The sequence below is a fragment of the Magnolia sinica genome, chromosome 6 (assembly GCF_029962835.1).
Source record: "Magnolia sinica isolate HGM2019 chromosome 6, MsV1, whole genome shotgun sequence".
NCBI lineage: Eukaryota > Viridiplantae > Streptophyta > Magnoliopsida > Magnoliales > Magnoliaceae > Magnolia > Magnolia sinica.
The window spans coordinates 1,718,598-1,743,704 of record NC_080578.1 but is presented as its reverse complement, the minus strand read 5'-3'; the positions used below and the strand labels follow the sequence as shown (position 1 = coordinate 1,743,704).

The window sequence follows — 25,107 nt, the reverse complement described above, 5'->3', positions numbered from 1 at the left end:
GGTAGACCTACCTTGTACTATACATATGTGGGGATGTAGTGTAACGCCCTGAAAATTAGGGGTCGTGCATTCGCTCAACTCCAAAGTTCCCGGGTGTCACTTGTAACCAAATTTTACTGTTTTGTGTTTAATCTAGTTTAATGAGAAGTTTGGAATTGTTTGGAACACGAATCATAATCACAACTAGTCTATTAAGATAAAAACAACTAATGTTCATAAGTCTACAAAATATATCAACGGGTCGCCCAAGGCGTCGCCCGGCAAAATACAAAAATGACATATCCAAAAGAATAGCGCGTTGAGTCCCCTACTCAGCAATCTAAGTTCGCCCGTAAAATCTACGGCGAACCTCCCATCAGCTGGAAGTAGGATAGCTCGTCCTCCTCATCAATGCTCGCGCCACACGGCTCATCGAACTCAGCATCACCTGCAGCTACTGAAGAGTCTAGTTGGTGTTTTAAAACACCGTCCCAGAGTGGGAGTGAGTGATCAACTCAGTGGGTACTATTAGCCTTAAGTCACAACAAATATCAATTCTATGATGAATTTAATGAAAGGCATACATTCATAGATCCCTAACTGGTCTTGTTAATGCATATGCATGTATTATAATATGATGCATGACCTCGCAACAACACTCCCTCAAGCGACTTCGTCTAATGATCGCGCATGACCAACACTCCTCCATTACGACCTCAACTGCCGAGTCGCCAACCTAACTAGTGCGATGCGATCGTAATCATGTTAGTCGAGTTTTTAATTAATTTCGTTCATCTAGCAGATTGGGAAAACTGGTACACCCCACGGTATCAATGCCTTTAACTAGTTGCGAGGCCAAGGCCCCTCAATGTGCGAGGCCAGGACCTCACGATCCTTGATCCCATCGGGTTCCTCATCCCTGATTTCAAGCACATGGGGAGTGCTGGGAAGTGGGATCACTCGCAGTCACTATAGGGAGGCTTGTCACCCCAACGTAGGCCGATAGCTTAGACATAGTGTCCCATTCCACCATGCCCGGCTCTCAAGACAGTGGATCGGTTTCAAACAGTTATCAATGGGCTTTAGTGGGCGAAGGGTGTTCCAGGTTCCATACAGACATGAGTAGACATGGTTAACAAACATGGTTGGTTAGTAAGTGGACTAGACCGTGCCAGTTCAGGTGAGTACGTGATCGACGACATCTAGTATAAGCGACCCATGTAGTCCAACTACTGTCACCCATTCGCATCCGCCCAAATCTGGTAGTCTAGCCGCAGGATGGTCCTACCAACGAGACCACCTTCTCCCACCTCAGTTCACTGACCAACCTAGGAAATTGATGGTATTCAATAACACTCCAACAATTCAGGGTTCATCTTATAACACAAGTGAAGTTATGCACACAATACATTAAGCATAAAAATTCAGATTTTTCTATAAATGCGACTATTCTCAGTAATATGAAATTAATGTGTATGTGTGTTATGCTGGGTTACTGAAGAGATCAAGAACTATATATCATTCATAGCACAAACATACAACAAGGATTAATGCAATCATGCATGCCACATGGAAGGTTATACAAGGATCATGTATGAGATGAACATGCTACACCAAATTCAAGCCCAATCATGTTTAGGAACAAACAAACAACGCTTAATCATTTCATGTAATTTGGGAGGACCTATCATGTAGGGTCTTGGCTAGGTTCTCTCTAGATTACTCAAGCACATCACCCTAACATTCATAATCATTAAATCCATACTAAAATTGGTGCTAAGCCACCTAAGAATAATAGTCCGCACCTATAGATCGTTGAGAGCTTGAGGAAACGACCTAGAAGTGTCGAACTCGCGGGTCAATTGGCCGAAATCCTGAGTCAAATGCATTTGCATGTTAGGATTTCATGCAAATCATAACTCAACACAAAGGATTTTTAAAAAGATGAGTGATTACCTCCTCAATCGGTTGGAAGTTGTGCTTGGAGTTGTGGATGTGGGGAAAGGAAGAAGATTTGCTAAAGTTTCAAGTTTCCTTGGGCCCCTCCTCCAACAACACTCCTTCACTTTCTTCTTCCTTTCTTCTTCCTTCTTTCTCTCTCTTCTCTCTCCTTTATTGCTAGAATTTGATGTGGAAGTGGGTGAGAGAGAGGGTTTGAGGGTTTTATTTCCTAGGTTTGGGCCAAATGGCCTTAAGTTCTAACACCCTTCCTACAATGGCCCTCTAGGACCCCTCTTTGGCTTTTAGGCTGCCCTGTTACCCCTATGGCCACCAAATTTCGAGTTTAGGTGTCTCATGGCCTGATGAGGGGTTGTGCAAAATTTAAAGGCAAACAGATGCGACGTTTTATCGTACGGTTACGATTTTTAAATAGCCCTGTGGGGTCCATTCTGGCTATTGAGGCGGCTCTGATAGCCCCCTGGCCATGAAATTTATAGGATAAGTACTCCATGGCCCGATGAAGGGCCGTGCAAAATTTGAGGGCAAATGGACGTGGAATTTTATCGTACAGGTTCGATTTGCGATCAACGGTCATCGTTCCACGATCGGGGTTCAGATTTTGTGGACGAGAGTAGAAAAATATTTTCGGCCTTCATCGTAAATTTAAAAGAAATCTGACGGCTGAAATGCCTAATATCTCAGTTTCATTTAAAATGGCCAATGATTTAAATTCTGGCCTTTGAGCCAAGGCTAGGGTGAGTTGCACTTGGCAAGTGCTCTTAGGAAGGCGCGGATAATTAATTTATAGGCATCTGTTGAGTCCTCGGTCCGTAATAAACCACAAGCCCAGTGAGGTCTACGATTTTCCCATTTTTTAGATTTTTCTGACCATCCTTGGCCGTTGCACGGCCCGCACAGGCTGTTGCTAAGTACAAACAGGTTATTTGACTTAATGACCCGCTCTTAGTCCGAACATAACCAGACTTATCCACCTTAATGGGATAACCGAGGTTAATTTGTTGGCGGTACCCCTCACACGAGTGGTTTAATTGAGTTGTCCTACGGTAAATCCCACGTGGATGCCCAAGACACTGTTCTGGTTAGGCCGGGTGTTACATGTAGAAATCAATTTTTTTTAATTTTTGGACACTTGGGGCCCACCCTATTGGGTGCTCAATTAGGGTCTATCCAGAATTCTGCACTAAGCAGATTTTCTGGACAGATTGTATTCCTTAATTTAATTAAAATATTTCTGATTATTCAAAAATTCTAAAATTTTGCAGAGGTGTGGCCCACCCATGGTAGGACCTACCCGTAAGTTTTCAAGGTCAACAGACTCCTGTATCGCCCATGGTGTAGGCTGTACCGGCCCACCAGGCTGGGACGCCCAGGCTGGGGTGTCCAGCCATGGCTGACCGTCCATGCCAGTTTGTGGGCCCACCTTGATGTATTTTGTTGTCCCACCATCCATCCAATCTTGGTCCATGTGGTACATGGCCATCTCCCTTAGTAACTTCCATTTTTTAGACCCATTTGGAGGAGTTTTGGGCCAATTGCCCAGGCCCATAGGACCATTTACCCTCGGGACGCCCAGCCCATTGGGCTGTTGCTAGACGTCCAGTTCAGCAGCATGGCCCACCTAGCTTATGTGTTTTATCTACTCCTTTCATCTCGTGGACCCTATATGACCTGTGTGAGTCATCAGGGATTAAAATAAAAAAATAAATTAATTATTATTGAATTTCCAACAAGCCCAGATAGTGGGTGGGCTGGAATTTCAGCAATAGGCCCAAAGTTGTTGCCCATAAATGTATGTTTTGGGAAGCATGGCCCACCAGATTTGGGGATATTATTACACATATCGTCCTATTTTTTTAATTAGATTTTGGGCTTAATTAGTGCACTCTTAAGGCCCACTTCTATTGGGTTTTGTTGGACCAATATGTGTAGTTATTTATTGGGTTTCCTAGGCCCATTATCTTGAAACTTTCTTGATAGACCCCTATTGTGATGGGCTTCATGCAACCCATGTGGCTTTTGAAAAGTTTTCTGATTTTAGGGTATTTTCAAAAAAAAATTATGTTTTTGGTTTTTGTAAATTTTCTTCTGTTTTTGGGTTTTGTGGATTTTCTATTGTTTTTTTGTTTTCGAGGGTTTTTTTTATTGTTTTTGGTTTTTGAGTATTTTCTTTTCTTTTTTTTCTTTTTTTTTGAAGATTTTTCAGATTTTTTGGTGTTTTAATTTTATCGAACACTGAACAAGTTGGAGTTTCGAACCAGTGTCTATCATGGTCTTGCCCGGAGTACAAATGTCTATTTACAAGGATGTTTTTTTTCCAGATCAGCACTCTGAGAAGACTGACCGGATGATTCAAGCGTCATGGGGGTGGTGAACCAGGTGGAGCCCTGTGCTCTCTCCCCTTGAGAGGCAGGGTTTTGGGATGTAGTGGGCTAATTTTCTCTATTATGTCCAATCATCATGATGTAGCGAGGTCTGGGTTCTGACTCGGTGTCAGATCATCGAACCTTCCTTCATTCCCTGTGTCGTGGATCTCTTCAGGTTGTTGTAGCTTTGGTGGGATCATCGTTGTGGTCCAATTAAGAGACGGTAGCTCGTGCCCCTTGCCCAGTTGTTGCTTGGGCAACTCAGTGAGAGTGAGATTATTATCATGACCCGGTGGATCGGAATCTAGATTTTAACTTGGATGGATGACTCCGGCGCTAATGAATTGGATTGGTTTGAAATGGGAAGAATGACTCACCTCTTGGCCCTTCCACCTCTTCTCGGTATCTACCTTCTCTGGTTTTTCTGGTGGAGGAGACTCATATCCCACTCCTGCCCTTCCTACTCTTTCTTGAACCTCAATTACCTTGGCGGTATATTGGTGTTCAAGGCGGTGGTTCAAGATTTGATGCTCGGCTGGAGTGAAAATACAGTTTGATTTTAAAGGACATACTAATGGGACGTGATCCATTGCTTCAAATTGGAAGCTATAATGTGGTTTGTCTTTGTCCGATTTCCATGCGTCAATAACTGGGATGTTAGGCTCCCCCTGAAGATTTGTTTCATATGGAAAAAGTGGTTCAGGATCTGACAGAATGCATGAAACTTTATTCTCATGGATGTACTTGACCCTCTAGTGAGGCATTGATGGTACGGCCCCAACTTTGTGAAGCCAGGGCTGACTAAGGAGAAGATTGAATGATGAAGGGACGTCCAAAACCTGAAAGGAAATGGTGGATGTATCGGGGCCAATTTGTAGTTCAAGATCAATTTCTCCTTGTGCTTGTCTTCAGGAATTATCGAATGCTCTCACATTCATATTACTTGGCCTGAACATAGATGGATTTAGTCCCAAATATAAGGTAGTCCAAAGTAGACAAACATTCAAACTTGAACCATTATCAATCAATACCAGTGGGATGCTTTTGTCCTTATGACGAACAATTATATTTAATGACCTAGCATGGTTGCGGCCTTCTGGTGGCAACTCGTCATCTGAAAAAGTTATGGCTGGGGGCGCAAGGAGTTGCCCTATCATGTGCGCGACCATTTCAGGTGCAACTTCTCGGGAAATATGCGCATTGTTCAGAGTTTTGACAAAAATCTCCCGATGTGCTTGCGATGTACAGAGGAGTTCCCAAACGGATATTTGGGCCAGGATGGTTTTAAGCTGGGCCGCTACATCGTATGTGGTGTCGGCTTTGTGTGTCGTTCCAGCCAAAAGTCCCTTGAGATCTCCTCTGAGTCCTTTTCGAAAACATCTCCCATTAGGATGCATGTTTCCCATCTCAGAGCATTCTAGGTAATGCCAGGGGACTGCATTGTTGTCTGAGACCAGTTCCATCTTTCCTTGAAGAGCCAGAGGAGGTGAAGATTCTAGAGAAGATAGAGGGTTAGCGATAACAGATGTGTGTTTCAATGACGAAGCCAACGGTGCCCCTAGGAGTACTAAGGGTTGTGAAGGAGGGCCTTCCTGGATTGTCTGTCTGGATCTTGCGAGTTCGTGTGGCATGCTGAACGGGAGAGGACTTCGTTCTTGTACATCAATGGGTAGATGGTATGGTACATGACAGGGCATGGGCAACGGAGCCTTCCCCATAAGGACGACTAGCTGGTGGACTCCTGACTGGTGGGAGTTATTTGTTTTGTTAATGTAGGGGCTCTTCTTTGTAGGACCAATAGTTGATCCCATGTTTATTCTACATGATGAGGAGGACTGGGATGAGGTTCATGGGCCTTCCCTTGAAGGACCAATAGAGGAGATGGTAATGCCCCTTGCAAAATAAATGGAGGAATCTCCATGTCATAGCTTTTGGCCGAGAATGCTTGAAAAACATGGGGAGGATATTCTCCCTGGATGGCATTGACGATGGGAGTGTTGGAAGTGTTAGGGCATTCTTGATGCTACTGCAGAAGATTTTGGAGTATGTTATTACTGTTAGCAGCAGCTGTTTCAGGGGGCGTGACCGTGATCTGGTTCTGATCAATCAAATTTTGAACTGCATATTTCAAGGAGAAACAACGTTCTGTGGTATGACCCCGCCCTTGATGGAATGTGTAATACTCATTTTCTTTGTAATTTGGAGGCAACAGGTTTGGTGGCGGAGTAGGCTGGAGAGGTGTCAATAGCTACCTTTGGATGAGTGTGGCGAGAATGTCCGTGTATGATTGGGCCAATGGTGTAAATTGCCTAGACACCTGTGCCGCACCCGTTTGCCTGTTTTGGTTTATATATCGCGGATTCCACCTAGGTTATTGCTGTTGAGGGTGGTATTGTTGTTCCTTCGGAGGATTTCTTGGCATTCCTTGTGCGGAGGCAACAACATTGTTAGTTTCTACTGGACGAGGAGGAGCCATATCTCTATTTCTTACTCCGTATTTTCCTATCTTTTCTTTAAGTTTTATTTTTTGTACCGAGGTAGACTGGTGTGGCCATGGTGTAATTGTGCCGGTTCTTATTCCGACCTCCACCTGTTCCCCCGCACGGATTAGCTGAGTAAAATTGGCATACGGGTATGAAATCAGATATCCCGATATATTTGGATTGGTCGAATGGACAGTCATAGAGATCTGTTCTTCTTCATTGATTGGTGTTTTCATTCGTGCAGCCATGGCTATCCATCGCCTCACGTATGCAGACAACATTTCGTCGCTCCTTTGCCTAAGGGTTGCCAAGTCTAACCTTCGAGGTGCTGCATTTAGATTATACGCGAAATGATCTATAAAAGCTTGGGACAATTGTTCCCATGTTCTAATCTTGTGATAGTCCAGAGACGTGTATAATCTAATGCATCACCCCCTAGGGATTTTTGGAACAGATGGATCAATTTCCATCATCTTCTGTCATGGCATCAAGTTCACCACAAAAAGCCTTTAAATGTGCAGTTGGGCATCCCGTGCTATCGTATCGTTGAAACTTGGGTCCTCGAAGTTTGCAGGTACCCTAGCATCGGGGAATGGGCAAAGATCCCTGAATTTTGTGGATGGGAGTTCCACCCCATGTTATTTTTTAAGATCATTTCGCATTGCCCTTAGTTGGTTCTCGAAATGTTCCCGAAGTCGATCAAATTCATTTGGTTGGGACAAAGGAGGTCGTGCTCCTTCTAGCATTCGGTCAGCCTCTTCTTCATAATAGTTAACTTCTTCGATGTTCCCGTGTTCCTTCGTCAGAGGGATTGAGTGCATGGTGTGGTGTGGGAATTGGGATGCGGTCCCGCCGAGAGGGCGAGCTTCGAGGTGCTGTATTTAGATTGTATGCGAAACGATTTACAAAAGCTTGGGACAATTGTTCCCATGTTCTAATCTTGTGATAGTCTAGAGACGTGTACCAATCTAATGCATCACCCCCTAGGGATTTTTGGAACAAACGGATCAATGCTCCATCATCTTCTGTCATAGCATCAAGTTCACCACAAAAAGCCTTTAAATGTGCAATTGGTCATCCCATGCTATCGTATCGTTGAAACTTGGGTACCTTAAAGTTTGCAGGTACCCTAGCATCGAGGAATGGGCAAAGATCCTTGAATTTTGTGGATGGGAGTTCCACCCCATGTTATTTTTTAAGTTCATTTCGCATTGCCCTTAACTAGTTCTCGAAGTGTTCCCGAAGTCGATCAAATTCATTTAGTTGGGACAAAGGAGGTCGTGCTCTTTCTGGCATTTGGTTAGCCTCTTCTTCATAATGGTTAACTTCTTTGATGTTCCCGTGTTCCTTCGTCAGAGGGATTGAGTTCATGGTGTGGTGTGGGAATTGGGATGCGGTCCCGCCAAGAGGGCGAGCTTTGATGGGTTGATATCCATGAATAATAGGTATTTGATATGGTTGACTGGGTGGAAATTGAAATAAATTCCCATTGGGAGAAGGTTGTTGGAATTGACCAGACTGTGATTGACTAGAATGTGCTGGTTGACTCCCATCAGGGGGAGGATGTGCTAGAGTTTGAATTGCTGTGACTGGTGGGTTTTTTTAGTGAACCCGATTTCCATTAAGTGGAATGGGTTAAAATTGATTGACAGTTGGGTCTGATAGACCTACATGGATGCTTGGCAGACGCATGTTATGAATGAGTGGTGTCATTTCTACGTGAATGTGATTCGCAATATTCTCTAACCTGTTTAAGCCACGGGCGAGCTCAGTTGTCGAGGGAGTGGATGTGGCCGGTTGAGAGGCTTGTGGTCTTGGCGATTCTGGAGGAGTTGGGGGATTGTCTCCTTGAGCTGACATGGCTGCTTGTGCACGGGTTCGGATGATACTTTGGTAGGTACGTGATGATTGTGTAGGACGACGAACCCGTAATTGATTTCTGGGCACAATGGTTACAGAATGACCCGCTACTTCCTTGCAATGGGTATACCTTGCGATCACCTCCTTTTTTTTAGTATTTTCTTTTTCTCTTTTTTTTGTCTTTTTTTTCTGGTCTTTTTTCTTTTTATAAAAGGCAAACATAAATGTCAGGAAAATACAGGAGGAGCAGTGCACATTGGATTAACAGAAAAGTAAATGGACCTGTGAGAACTGAATTGCAGTATGCTTGCGAGAAAGTAAAAGAGACCAGTATAGACTGGAATGTATGATGCAGGCAAGGAAGTAAAGTGGACCAGTATAGACTGGAATGCATGATGCAAGCAGGAAGGTAAATGGACCAGTATACACTGGACAATTAGAGAATTAATGCGTTAGTAGGAGACCAGTATTTAATGGAATGTTAGAAAGCATGATACGGAGAGTAAATAAGACCAGTATTCACTGGATTGCAGGAAAGTAAATATGCCGAATTTATAAAATCCCCATAAATTGAAAAAATCATGTGTTTCAAGTTGGGCCTAGGCTGGTAACTAGCACGATCCCCAGTGGAGTCGCCATTCTGTGAACGCATCCCCTTGCAAGCGCGCACGAGCGTGGCAGTGTCATCGCTTTGTTGGCTTTCGTATTGATTTTTGCTATTGTGGGCGATGTGTGCTATTGACTCGAGTGTAAAAATGCATTTGATTTGGAGTCGCCACTAGCCAAATGAAGCATAAAATCTACAGGCGGCTAGGAACCGTAGAATCGCTTAGAAGTTAGGCAATCTTACGATTTTCCAACTCAAGTGACTCCCGGGTTGGTCTGTAGCCATAGATTCCGAGTAAGGGTCTCAGTGACGAAAAAGGAAGGGTTTAAGCACCCTTTTCCGCCCGCACAATGTGCGGTCTCTACTTCACAAGATTTGTAATTTTAGGAGATTTAATGAAATTTCGGCATTTTATACTTGACCATGCTTCGCATAACCCAGGTGGGCCGAGCATGCAAAGATAAGAAAAAAAAAGGTTATCTAGGCTTACATCATAGACCCAAGTGGCCCTAGGTAGGTAAATAAAATAAAAGCAATAAATAAGATAAAATGCTAACTAGCCTTACTTCACAGGATTTAAGATCTTAAGTAGGCAAATAAAGTAAAATAATAAAAATAAAAAAAGGTTATCTAGCCTTACATCACAGAGCCATGTGGCCCTGGGTAGGCAAATGAAGTAAAAATAGTTAATGAAAATAAATGTTAACTAGCCTTACTTCACGGGATTTAAGATCTTGAGCAGGCAAATAAAGTGAAAAATGGAAGATGGAGAATGATGTAGAATAAAATGTGAAAGTGATTAATGCGATAGAAATGTGTGGAGTAGAATGCAAATTAAATAAAAATGGACAGATTCTTAGCTTTTTTGACTCCTTTTATGACCATTTTTGCCTCCTGTGTTGGGCAGCATGTCGGCACGTTGGAAATATTTAAGGTACTTTGGATAGCACTTCCAAGCAAACTCCAACCCTCAGACACTCTCTGAATCTTTTTATCTCTCTTTCTACTCTCTGTTTTCTCTCTCTCCTTCTCTGTTTCTCTCTGTCTGCTTAAACTCCTTCCCTCTCTCTTTCTCTCTCTGAGAATATTTTCTCATGTCTCCCCGTCCCTTGTGTGGCCTGGGGCCTTAAATAGGCATTGAGCCACTGTCACGGACGACTCACAGGTGGGGTATGTTGTGCCACTGTCACAGACGACTCACAAGTGGGGTATGTTGTGCCACTGTCACGGACGACTCATAGGTGGGGTATATTGTGCCACTGTCACGGATGACTCACAAGTGGGGTATGTTGTGCCACTGTCACAAACAACTCACAGGTGGGGTATGTTGTGGGCGCCCTGCAATGAAATGGGGGCACTGCACTATTCTGTGTCATGCCTGGTACGTGGTATGTATTAATATATTATATTAATATATATATATATATATATATATATATATATATATATATATATATATATATATATATAAATATTTATATATCAAAGTTGAAGTATAATGATTACCTTTTCTTTTAGTTATATTTATAAATATATATTAGGTGTATATATATAAAAAGTCATTTTTACTTTTTATTTTTTATTGCAAATGTTCAAATACTCATATCTTCTTCGTTACTTGTTTGTTTTAGGTAATCTTTATCTTGTTACAAAGGTAATCAGGTATGCTTTCGAACAAGACTAGGATTACTTCAATCAGACCTCGTTTGATGTGCCGAAAATACGTCCGTCTAATATATGAAATCGGTTGTTTGCAATTTGACCAATAGTCTGCCTTTGATGATATTAGGATTATTGAAAATGTCGTCTAATAAGCTTTTCATTGTAACTGAAATCATCTCGATCAGATCTCGTTTGACTAGTTTAAAGCATAACCAAAGTTTTTCTCGATTTTGGTTAATCGATAATGCATGATTTTAATAAACGGACTGGATCTTCTTCATCATGACTCAGATTGGAAGAAACTTAAGTTTGTTAGGAAGATCATTTGACCATCTTTCCAATGAATCATAAATCATCCTAATCGGTCGGGATTTGCCTCAAATAATACCATGAGTATTTCATATATCGGGACGACCGTATTTTTCCTTAATTTTGAAGATATGACCTTTTAACCTCGACACAACGCTACTCGGAAAGACTGAATGATACAAAGAGTGATTCGTGGGTAGAGAGTATTTGTTTTATCCATTTTCACCTATCGGTTGCATCATACAGAGAGTTTCATGGGTTTTGGAGTTTGGACGCTCGGCCGTGACCGAATCGCTACTGGATTTGGTGTCAGCCAATCTGGTCCGTTGGTTATTTCCGGCGCGTGCCGAGTATGCTCCCATCGTGATCCATTTTTTGTTTTCAATATTTTCCAATCCACAAGAGATAATTGATTGAAGTCAAGTTGAAGCTCAAAAAATGTCGTATCCTTGTTTTAGGTGGGGTGTCTATAGGATCTTAAACCAATCCACTGACACCACCATCATTACCTTAAAATTCATCCCTTCCCTCCTAATCCCATGGGATTCGCCCGGCCAAACGGGCCCCAAATGTCTGATGGAATATGACCCAATTCCATCCCAACTACTGCCACGGGTATGGGCCCGAAAATGAGACAATTCAAGGCACTTGCATACTAAGGTGGGGACTGAACACTTTGCCATTAAAAACTTATTGGGAGCAGCAGAAGGTTCCATCAAGCTGATATTTGCATTTTCCATTCATCACGGTTAATAGGGATGTCATTATCACCAATGCTTCCCATAGTGTGGTCCACTTGAACCTTGCATTTGCCTCATTTTTGAACTCATGTCTTAAAATGATGTGTAAAAATGAATGGAAGGCATGGATAAAACGCATACGGCAGAGGCCTTGGACCGAGTCTGTACAGGCAGGGGCAGGACGCAATCCGCTTCCGCAGATATTCATTGGGCGGACCCCACAACGAATGTGATGTGGCCGTGAAACATGCACGTCTAAAAATCAGGTGGGCCGAACTAAAATCTACGGCTAAAGAATTGCCAACGGTCCACATCCAACATACAGTGTAGTCCACTTGAATACTGACAGGCTAGTCAAGTCATTGCACATGCACTGTGGGATGTTCCTGACGAAGCACTTGTAAAAATGACAATGCCGAGCTGGGCCCACCAAATAAAGAAGGGCGGCTAGGGATTGTAAAATTCACAGATTTCAAATTGAGGTATTCTATAATATATCAATAGGTATTGTATACCATACCACACGACTTGAGCCTTTGAATCTGGGACATCTTCAAACAATTCAAACCGTTGATCCGGTGGTTCCCACTTTTTAGGTTAGCAGACGATGAATGAAAGCTCTTAAATTGAATTATTTCAATAATCCTGTTTAGATGCTACAGAAGTTTCAGATCAGCCTATACTTTTTCTGTGCCCTTAATCCTGGTGGCAATCATCATATAAACGGCTTGGATTGCCTGTAAACATTACAGTAAGCTCCAGAAGGTCAAAATGAATGGTGTACCCATTCTAACTATTTCCTGTGGCATGAGCCACTCGACTTTTTAAAATCTGCCTCTTTTTTTAGCTAACATCGTAACAGCATCGTAACAGGCGCTGACATAACTGATAGACGGAGGGGATGTCACACAGACATCAGGTGCACACCATGGATCTTGTTGTTGCCTAGGCTCCATGTATGCTTGCACCTATCAGGTTCAACTTCCCTGTAGCCTACTTAGGGCTGATGGAAGTTAAATACAAATATTAGCTTGATACAAAACTTTTGGGTACTACAAAAATCTTTTAACGGTCATTCACTACTTTTTTCAGTGGTGTGATCTACCAGCGATTTGGATATACCTAAGTTTTGGGATAACATACTTAACCAAGCTGAAAAAATGGATGAGAACCATGGATATAAAACAAACTCATCGAGGAAGGTGTTACGCGTCACCCGGGTAACAGCTAATCCGCTCCAAAGGACTCTAACCCGACGCATTTACTAATGCAGGTCAAAATTTTGGACCCAAATCTGACACATGGTTAAAAAGTTTAGACCATAACTACTTATTGTGAGGTTTATTTTACTAATTAAGGCTCGATCGACTTCTGTCTAATCTGAGAAGTTTTTTTTTTTTTCTTTTTCCTAATGATGGGTTGATTAAGGCATTGTGGAGCCCACAATTTGTGTACATGACATCCAACCCTTCCAAAAGATGAATTATGGTGATCAAACTAACAAAAAATAAAGCCATTCAATCATTAGGTGGGTCATGCCCTATAAAAATGTACGGCCAACAACTCCCAAATTCATATATGCCCAATTGGTGATTGGATTGAGTTGATACATCCATTTTTAGTACATCTAGTCATCATAGTGGAGGGCACCTTTTTGGATGGGTTAGAAGTCATAGATTCGTCACGTGGGCCCCACAATGCTCAACTCTGCAACATTGGGGGAAAATATACACAAGGTCAATTTTGTCATTTCATTCATGATGGGACCTCATAAGGCCGTTGCATTTTGCTCGGTAAATCTAAAAATTCCTGAAGAATTCAGTGGTGAAAATCCCACGTTTTCAAGCTTGAGCCTTGCTAAGCCCACATGCGTGTGCAATAAAGCTCGTGTACAGGGCAGGCCAGACGTGCCAACATCAAATGATAGGTCTGGGATCCAATCCACCTCTCAAAATGGCACCACGAGCTAGCTATATTGATAATCCATCCATATAAAAATCCTATAACGGATGTGTTGAGCGGGTGCAATAAAGCTCATATACACCCCTAATCGTTATTTTTTCTTCTGTTATTTTCCCTTAGATGCACGAGTCCAAAAACAAATTACGAGCAACGTACAATATTCATGCATGCAACTATTCTAAAATAGACCGTCGTTGAAAATACAAGGCCACCCATCATCGACAACACGCGACAATCAGACATTTCAGAAGGAAAAACCATCCAACATCGACCGTCTTTGTTTATAGCTGTCAATTTTTCAAGCTGTAGAACAGTTAATTAGAATTGTTGAGAGATACAAGTAATTCCTAGCTAAGGTCCACCGTCCAATGTTATAGGCCATTAATCCAATGGCTTGGATAGTCTAGTTATTGTGATTTTAGCATGGCAGCCCATGGATAGTTGGTTTTGACACATGGATGGTCCAGATTGATGATTGGTCAGCCAAGGCCTTCAATATAACCACTTTTGCACCTTAACACTGCCGCACCAAAATATAATGCGCCTCGGCATAGATCGTGATCTTTTCCAATGATACAAAACCATTCATGCAATGGGCCGCACCGTGGACGGGGGATAACGAATAAAAAAAAAAAAAAAATTAAATAAATACATAAAATCTAAGATTGAAACATTTCATCATTTTGATTATCAAAATTTAAGGATGCCATTGATATTCAACAAAAAATAAAAAATATCAAACGGTTGAATTATTCCAATGTAAGAGCTATCCCCCATCCAAGGTGAAGACCATCATATAAACGGTTCAGATCATTGAAACGTAACCCCAGATCCAAAGACAAAAGTCATCACGTATGACATACCAGTACATGTGGATGTATTCTAAGCAAACCTCCGCTCTCTTGCAAGGAAACATCAAACATGTGAGTACAATTACAACTCTTGCAAAGCTGTTTAATCTATAAATAGTTAAACGCGTATTTTCTAGAATTAATAAAAAATAAAATCATTCACAAAAAAGAAAATAGGAGAGGAATGTACCGTACGTGGCCCCCATCTTTTGTAATTATGATACATGACGCCCATGATTCGGTGATCTAAACCGTTGATCTTTTGCGTCCCACTGAAGATAGACTATTTTCAAAAAATATATTTTGTAAGTCATTCCTGACCTTTCGATATGTGACCTAATGAAAGACGGTTGATGAGAGAAACGTAACAACAGTACACGTTCAACTTAGAATAGTCCTGATATTGGATCTTCAAATCGAGATTTTTTCGGAATTCTCCATTCACTAATCTATCCCATCATGTAGATGCGCACCATGTATTATGTAATTCCGCGACCGGAATAGTCTGCGACGCCTGTTGTAGGCAGCTGCGTAAAATACCCAAGCCCTGTGGGGTCCACCATATTCTACACTTGAATCCACTCCATAATCAGGTCAGAACCATTATTTTCACCACCGATTCACGGGTTTGATGGAAGATACACACCATGATTTGATGATGGCCCCACAAACAAACCTGTGGTTGGCTTTCCATCCACATTGTTCCCTGTGGTGTGGCCCACCTGAGTTTTGGATCTTAACGATTTCAGTACCAGTTCTGGAATCGAGGATAGACTCTGATGGACGGAGTGGATTTTATGTATACAAGATACTGGACTCCACAAGCGTCTGTTATACCCGCTGCTTAAAACAGCTGTTGCAGAGGATTCTGTCAGATAAACACCCTTATATAAGCCATTAAAAGCGAAATCAACGGCCTATCTTTCCCAATAAATGGGCCGCAGACGCGGATTGCCCAGTAACCCGCGATTCTGTGGGGCCCACCGTGATTTTTTAAAAAATCTTATCCATCCTATACATCCATTTCGCCAGCTCATTTTAGGCATGAGCCCAAAAATGATGCGGAACGAAGGCTCAAGTGGACTGCACCACAGGAAACGGTGGGGATTGAATCCCGACCGTTGAAAACTTTCTGGGGGCCACAAAAGTCATGGATCAAGCTGATATTTGTATTTTTCCCTTCATGAAGGTCTGTGTAACCTTATGAATAGGTTGGATGGCAAATAAATATCCTGATGGGCCTTAAGAAGTCTTTATAGTCACTATCCCCACTGTTTCGTGTGGTGTGGTCCACTTGAGCTTTGAATCTGACTCCATAAAAATGAGCTGGCAAAAGGGATGAACGGCGTGGATAAAACACATACACGACGGTGGCCCCACAGAATGGGGTGACCGGGTCACCAGGCAATCCGCTTCCGCAGAAGCTACCAGCTTTCCGTTCTATACTTTAGACTTGAATGGGAAGTAAAGATTGCGACAGCTTATACAAAGTTGAAAGAGATAGTTAGGGAATAAGAGAGAAATGAGGTTGAGATGTTATGCAAATCTGTTGGTGGGGCCCAGCCTTCTTTTATGAAGAGGCATTGGAAGCCGTTCAAGGGATGGGCCCACCCTTCATTGAGGTGTTGCCTTCCTCCCGTACTGGAATCAGAAGAACCAGAAGTGCCCGAGAAATCATCCACCACCACCACCAGTAGCAGTAGCAGTGGAATGGATTCACCAATGCCAGACAATGGAGTTTACCACACGGATGTGTCTGCAGAGGAACGTGATAAGAAGCTAAAAGAAGTAGCTGCCTTTTGCAACGATCAAAGGCTACGGTATGTATCCTTTTCCATAGCTATCGTGCAGTTGAAGGGGGCCGGGAGATTGTACAGTTACCGTTCCTTTTTCGGTTTGTACAGTTGGGACCCGCCTAATACAGTCATCAGAACCGTTGATATGAAGGGCCCTCCTATGCCAAAAGTTTCCTTGGCTAGCATTTAAATGGTTAAGAATGAAAGCACATCAAGAACTAGGGCCTGTTTGATGGATACAAGGAATCCATATGAAAAGAGTTCGATTTCTTTTGATGGGAGCTTCTTTTTTTTCTTTTTCTTTTTTAATCACAATCAAAATAATTATTAGATTTATTCATAGCGGCATAAAGCATACAATGACTGTTGATTAATGAATATAAGATTTTCAATTGCCATTACTATTCAATAAATGGCAAAGAAACCGGGCATGTTGGTAGGCTCTTAAAAATAAGTTCATCTCATTTTTAGTTGATCACATTCATGCCTTACAAGTTACGATTGTTGGCTATCAAGTTTACATGTAAATAAAATAAAATAAGAGTTATGATCCCTAATACATAAATGAGAAAAGATATCCATGGGCCCCACCGTGATCTATTTCAGTCATTTGCACCATCAATTAATGCACCCTTTCGTGGTGGGCCATGTGCCTCAAAATTAGGCAAATCCATGACTTAGGTGGGCTGCACCACAAACAAAAGTTGAGAGTGGATGCCCACTCATTAAAACCTATTTAAATGTTTATTGGCCCACTGATATGTTTTTTAGACATTCAACTTATCCATTGTGTATCCCATTTGGATGAGGGTCACACTAAATTTCAGGCCATCTCATAAATTAGGCACCCTTGCCAAGATCTTTTAAATGTTTTTCACGATGATGTGGTCCACCAAATTTTTGGATATAGCTAATATTTTAGACATCCCATAAGGATACAAAGCTAGACCTAGACCTCAAATTACCTTTTTCCCAACATAATTAGGGTTAACTAAAATGAGATATATTTAATACATCATTACAGTAAACTATCTTATCTCAAATGCATAAATGCATAAGCTAATATGAGATTAGCTCATTCCTTGGCATCTAGCAAACATGTTTTAAGCCTTTCATAGGTGGCCAACAATGAAATGACGAAAATAGAAGGCTAAAAATTCTATAGCCACTAAGATCTTCAAATACGAAGGATTTTTTTTAATGCGGGCCATCCATGTATACTTATGCTCATCATGCCAATGGTTTGGATCGCTGAAACATGGCCCCACTTGTATAAATTGAATGCCGAACATGTTGTGCATCTCTCAGCTGGAGAGATAACAACACCTCTCGTTCTTTGAAAAAACAATGAAGTTTTGCTAAGCCCACACACATGAAATACAGCTCACATACATGCCATGGATGTGCCAAAATGGCAAGATAGGTCCAAGATCCAATCCATCAGTCACAACAAAACCGCTACATTGATGCCCTGCCCAAGAATCAGATTGACCCACTAGTTAAGTGGGCCACAGTTTGCAAAAAAAAAATTTTTTTTTTTAAATCTAAGTTTTGAAAAAATTGGGCTTACCCATCCCACCTATTTCCATTACTAGGGACCACATGGTGTTTGGACCAGATTTTATTTTTAGAAAAATAGTCAAACCAACCTGATGGTCGGATTAGATCTTGCACGCATGGCACATGTGGTGCATACATGAGCTTTATTATACACGTGCACACGTGACAAAGCTCAAAATAAAAACATAGCACCAAAAACAACCATAGTAATAACAGTACTAGCAGTGTTGCGGCCAAAGATGAGGTCGGTTACTCTGCAGTATTCATAAAACTGAAAACACTAAAGGAACTTGCGTTAAGTACCAAGGCAGGATAACTTTCACAGGAGTGACTCTTCAAACCTATAAATAACTTAGTTGTGGGGTGGACCGTTGATGTATGGATGGATGTAATGAGGTCGAGCACCATATTCCTCAGGGGATAATTACTCTGAATCTGTGGAGTTTTCTAGACTACTCACAAAGAATTCTTAAATCCATGAGAAGAAATAGAAATAAATTTTAAGAAATTTAAAATTTAATTGATTGATGATAAAAACAAAATTACACCCCTTTAAATAGTGATATCAAATGTATAAAGCAGTCTCAGAATCAAACTCAACTCAAACTCCCTAAAAACGTGAATTAATATAAATATTAAATGTACTATTTATAGACAGCCATGATTCTTATTAGACTTCATGGTTTTCAGCTAAAAATACTAAGTGTCCAATTTGGCATAACCATGTTACTCTCATAAATTTTATAAGCCCTTTTCATGTTGGGCATGACTCTAAAGCTTTAGGGATGATGAGTTATGATTGAACTAAAACTTATTATAAATTGTAAAAATAAAATTAAAATGAACTTTTGACTGTTGATTTATATAATCTTGCAAATCAGGTGTGGGCAACCCAGCATGGCAGGTTGGTTAGATAAAGTAGCTTCTTCTACCCAAAATCATATATTGCATGTTGAATAACTCATTTCGATTTGCAAGATAGGCCTACATTAGTGTTATGATGATCATCATCACTTCCGCCTTCAATCAGGCCTTCACTAGTCCATCTTGGCCATGAAAGTGTCTGCAATCCGCTCTAAATCAACCATCCAAATCTTTGATGCAATTTTAGATGAATGCTTACATTAGATAAGTCAAAGCAATTTTAGATGAATGCTTCATCCACAATGAAATAGACCCATAATTTAGATGTTTGGGATGGCTGTATGTCAGTGCCACATGTGAGCGGATGAGTCACGACCATTTTTTTTAATGATACAAAACCAACACAGTAGTTTAATCCTCCATCATGCTTCCTGTCCTCTTCTTCAATTGGAAATGAAAATTAAGCTGATTAAAGGCTTATATGTGGGAAAAAAGTCCGCGGATATTGTGGTTGCATCCACTAATTAATGATCATTAGCAAGGATGGTTTGATAAAGTTCTACTAATGTTTTGATATTTGACTATTTTGCTTATACATATTAGCACCATTGCCACAACATTTGTATATTAATAAAGTTTACCATTAAAAAAGATCAAGTCACCACATAAATTCATGTCTAAAATATATAAAATAGTGTGGTATGGCTTACATAAGTTCTAAAATGGCCTGATTTTTGGGAAGATAGACATGGATTGGGGTACTACACTCACTAGGACCTAGCTAGAGACAGAGTCATGGCAGGGGCTCTGTGGGGCACACATTGATGTATGTACTTTATCCATAGTGTCCATTCATTTTGAAAATCATTCCAGGGCATGAGCCTAGAAAGGGGCTAGATAGAAGGCTTGAATGCTGGTGACAATGATGTTTTGGCTTGCTTCAAATTATACCAATGAATGAACGGTCTAGATTAATAATTAGCGGTGCCAATGGTCAATTAAAAGCCCTCAATGCAACAATGGCCCACTTGATGCACTTGTAAGACATCCTACACACTTGCATGGTTGGTATTCGTTGCTGCATATAAAGGTGTGTGAGCCAACAAACCTCAGCAGAGTAAGATTTAGGTATTCAGTGTTGTATTGGAGCATTCGGCCAGCAAAACATGTTTTTTCATGTAGGCCGCACATTTTTAAGATCCATGCTGTTCATATGGTGGGTCCTATAGTGGATGGATATAGCCCAAAAATATCCCCATCAAATGATCATAACCTTTGGATCGGATACTGCTAGATGTGGACCGTCGGTTGTAATTGTCCAATTTTGTTAGTTGGCTATGATCATTTGATTGGGAAGATTTGGGGCATGGTTCATATGATGATGGGACCTGTTTGATCAAATCAAGAATTAAGATTGATCACTCGATCAATGTGATGTTTGTGACATGGCCCATCTACAATGTGGCCACCTGATTCAAATGCTCAGACTAACATCCAACGTGTGAAACCAGTTTGCCACCATTTAATACCGTCCCTGAAACTGAGGAGCATCATGTCCCAGAAACGTTGGAGCTTCGGAACAAGGAAATCCAGGCCGAAGAGACTGACATGGAAGCCTGGATATCTCAGCTTTCGACGTTAAAATTCGAAATGGAGGAAGCCCAAGAAGAGCGGTTACATGAACAACAATTTCAGTGAAAATGACAATGGCGAGAGGAAGAAGAAAACGAATTCGATGATGATCAATGAAATCATCTCATCATACTAGCCGCACTCTAAGACACAATGCCTGCATATATATGGCTTTGGACATTCTTCCAAACAAGAAGCAGAAGGAGAAGGGACGAAATGGACGACAGAAATTGTAGGACCAATGCGGATGATGATTGGTATGGATTCCTCTGGCGAACTTTATCTGCAGTCACTCATATCTACTGATATGGTCGATTCCTATCTTTAATCTTTTCTAAAGCTTCTTTCATTTCAGATATCTTTAAGCTTACGAAAGTATTTTTCTCTCTATCTGTAATTTTTACTGTTTGTTTCATTTTACTGATCTGTGGTAATGCTTTTAAGAATATGGTATATCATGCAATATTCGGAATTGAAAATCCTCATGCATTTTAAGACGGTATATCATACAGTATTCAGGATGAAATTTTGTACATTACAAATTGAGTTATTGGTCCGTGCAAAAGTACCCATGGCCCAGTCATCCTAGATGTTAACCTTGTTGGAGTGTTAAGTCCCTTTATATACATTAAAGATATACACTATCCTTTAACCGCTGGACCTTTTATATCAAGTGGTTGTTTTGACATGAGATCAAAGCAAAAGCCCTTGTATTCCGTTCGAGCTTTTAGGGAAATTGGTTATTTATCAAACCTTATTGACATTACTATGGTTCTTTAGACCAAAAATCTCTTAAGACTCTGGATGCAATCAAAGGAAGGCCAAATAAATATTCTACATTATGAGTTTACAATATGTTTAATACACGCTGGTGGGCCATCCATGGGAAGGGCAATCATGCCAACAGGTTTGATCTTGGACCTGTGGCTATCATCTCCACAAACTAGAAACTAAATGGTATACTATACAGGCTTTCCAACCCACCAATGTATAATGCCAGTAATGAGAATTTGAGTTTAGAGTGAAATGTTAGTGCCAACGGCCAAGAGCTGTCGTTGTGGGTGTGCTAATCACCTCTTGATCATAAATCTAATGGTGATGGGATGTATTCCTCAATATCTTATTCACTATTGAGGAATGATCACATCCGTTGAAACACATGGCAATTACCATAGTTACAATACAATCAAACTGTGTGGGTCCACCCATGATGTGTATGTGGAATTCAAACAGTGAATCTGGTGAGAATCTTCAACGACCCCACACAAGTGGAACACACAACAGCGAGCATTGTACAATCATGCCTACAGCTTGTACATTCACTTGTTGTGGCCCACCTAAATCTTGAAATGACTTGAGTTTCAGCATGTCCATTAGTCCTTTCAGACTGCACCTCATCATTAATGGGTTGGATATCATATACATTTATGGTGGAACACACATTTCATTTGGAAGTTTCTATGGTGTGCAGCTCCCCAATGTCTTTTATTGTATGGATTGTGCTGGATTTTGGTATATAGACCTAATATTAAGGGCTGCATCTAGTGGACAGGTTGGATTGGAATAACACATGAAAGTGGACCTAAAACAGCACTAATGTGAAGTAATTACCATACGTTTCCAACACGTAATCATTGCCCTTGAACTACAAGGATTTTGGTTGTTAGATCAATCCACTCAAGTCATGAGTGGTTTGATTATGGACCGTCTGATCCTAATGAAACGTGTGTAATGGAAAGGTTGCGGTAGAAATGGAAAAAAGATGCAAGATATTTGCAAATTAAGATATTTACATGCCAAAATGAAAGGGTTAAGAGTTAACTAAATTAAGATTTATTTATTTTTTTGGAATGATTTAACCATGATGGTGGCAATCAGATCAATGGATTAGATAAACCTAGCTAACATAGATACTCGGCCTCTGTACACTATATACATCCTATGTATCTTTACACTCATGCATGCCCAAAGATAGATGTAAGGTTCGAACCACTAGAGAGTTTTAGTGATAAATACATGTGGAGTGTATTGTGGGGTTGGCACTTAAGTAGGAGAAGTCCATTAGTTGGATGGCTCGGATACACGCGTGATACGCTAATAGAGAAATACTCCAATGCTTTCAGCTATAAGTCATAAGTGCTCCTAGTTGCATTAGACACTTGGTCTGTACAATTCATTGAACTTCCCGTGATTCAATCATCCGATCAGTTTGATTTTTGAATGGTAGCCCACGAATTGTGTTCTGAAATTAATGTACAGTTCAGATCACTCGATTGTATCGTGCAAGTGAGCCGATGCAACTAGGTGCACTGTAAATTATGAAGCTTTGAGAGCATTGGACCATTTCTCCTATGAACAAGCAATTGAATGAGAGAAATCTTAGTCTAGTATTTTCATTTCTAAATTGGTGGAGGAGAGGAAGACATATAGTACATGGCCTACGTCTTCACGGGTTTTTAATTTTCGAAAGTGTAGGGTCCATGGCCGTTAATCCAGACCAATAATCTTTTGTATGCCATCCTAAATGGCTCATTTCTCTAAAATTTTCCTCCTAAGCACATTTTTAACCTCTTGATTATGTACTATATATAGACGGTTAAAAAGAGAAATGAAACCGTCCACAATGTTAGTGTTGTGAATGTTTTAATCTAAAATAATTTTGAGCGATTATCTGTCACGGTGGGTCTAAACAGATCAAGGGTCTGGATTTACGTGGACCACGTAGACATTGAAAAGATGCAGGCCTCGTATGTCCGAATGTATTGTGATCACCATAGGTACGAGCTGTGTGGGGTCCGCCTTTATATTTGATTGAAATCCATTCCATCCATTTTATTAGAATCCCAATGTTAGAACTCGATCCTAAAATCTAGCTCGATCTATAACTCAGAAGGACCACACCAATGGGATCAATAGGGAGCATGTGGGCGGTGTACGCCCACAATAGAAACTTTCTTATAAATGTGGGGTCTGCCATGTTGTTTATATCTCATCCAACCCATTCATCAAATGAAAATACACATTTTGAAGGAAAAAAACTGACAATAAATCAATTCTAAAATTTAAATAGTCCACAACAAGTGAATCTGTAAGTTTTAGCCATAATCGTACATTTCTTCTAGTGGTATGTAGAACCCCAGTTGTTGAAAGTGAACATTGGTGGGATGTACAGTTCCCATGAGGAGTCCCACCAGATTAAGGGTTTAGATTCGTAATACAGATCACGGGTGGGCCCCAGACAACTCGAACGGACGGTAACAAACATACATACGAAAGGAAGCAAACTTAATACGTTTAATTAGCAATCAACGGCCTGTCTTTCCTGAAATAGTTTGCAAAACCGATAAAAACTCCCTCTCTTCTTTTGGAACTTAAAAAGTAAAAATGGAGATCTTCGAGCCGAAATACGATGTAGGAACGGATAGTTGGGTGTTAGAACTAAAGGGCCCTTTTTTTTGCTACACCACCCCAAGCAATAGTAGCATTGGCAGTAGCAGCAGTACAACTCCTCCTCATCCCGATTGGAGAAATGGGGTTGAGATGTCAAGCAATTCTGTAGCTGGTGGGGCCCACACTTCTTTCTTCAAGAGGCGTTGGAGGTCGATCAAGGGAGCGGTCGCACGGTTCTCGACGTGTTGCTCGAATCCACCGCTAATGCCGTTGGAGGAAGCACACGTGGCTTTGAGAGACAGCGCCAGTGATGCAATGCAGTGGACAAGGACACGTCATGGAGTTTACTACAGCGAGATGGCTGAAGAGGAACGTGAGAAGAAGCGGAAAGAGGTCATTGCTTTCTGCAACGATCAATGGCAGCGGTATGTATCGTTTCTATTCTACTTTGTGTTTATTTCCGGACCGCATTAGCAGCGCTTCTTTGGAGGGATATGGATCAGATCTACACCGTATATCAGGAGCGTGGAAACATTTCGACCATGGATCCTAAAATATTCTCGAATATAATACTTGAATGGAGCATTCCATAGGGAACGGTGTTAAACTATGGATAAACTTCTAAGTTAAGATGGTGTGGCTCACATAAGTCTTGAAATTTTTTCATTTTCAGGAATTCTCTACATCCTGTGGGATACGCAGGATGAATAGATTGGATGGCATGTATATAGCATGGTAGACCCCATTCATAAGTCGGCCTTTTTTTATGGTGGGAATTCCCATCTAAACTGTTCCCCATGGTGTATCTCAGTCAGATATGAATCGGACTGTTTTTTGGGCATATGTCCAAATAAATATTGGCTCACCTGATGGACGGTGTGGATCTCAATCACGTTAGATCGTTCCATCCACGAGTCACGGGCCCTCTTCCGCATACGAAAATCACGCAAGCGTTTTTGTTTATAATCCGAGTTTATTTTGCCTAGTCGCGACTCATGTTCCTGCGTTTATCACGCCTACTGGGTCCACATGCCGAGTGTTCCACTGATCAGAACCGTCCATGTTGAATCCGTTTGTTTGTTATGTT

At 41.1% G+C, this 25,107-nt stretch overlaps 1 protein-coding gene across 1 annotated transcript; it reads left to right on the top strand.

The window, feature by feature from the left end:
- The first annotated feature begins 16,342 nt into the window (after window positions 1-16,342).
- On the top strand, window positions 16,343-20,719 carry LOC131249823 (uncharacterized). Its single transcript, XM_058250575.1, has 2 exons — window positions 16,343-16,598; window positions 20,510-20,719. Exons 1-2 carry the CDS (start codon window positions 16,351-16,353, stop codon window positions 20,694-20,696), a joined length of 435 nt encoding a protein of 144 aa, XP_058106558.1. The 5' UTR covers window positions 16,343-16,350; the 3' UTR covers window positions 20,697-20,719.
- The last annotated feature ends 4,388 nt before the right edge of the window (window positions 20,720-25,107 follow it).

Coding starts and splice junctions, on each gene's coding strand:
- LOC131249823 (XM_058250575.1), top strand. CDS start 16,351: ATGAAGAGGCATTGGAAGCCGTTCAAGGGATGGGCCCACCCTTCATTG. Junction 16,599..20,509: donor TGCAACGATCAAAGGCTACG/GTATGTATCCTT, acceptor GTGTGAAACCAG/TTTGCCACCATTTAATACCG.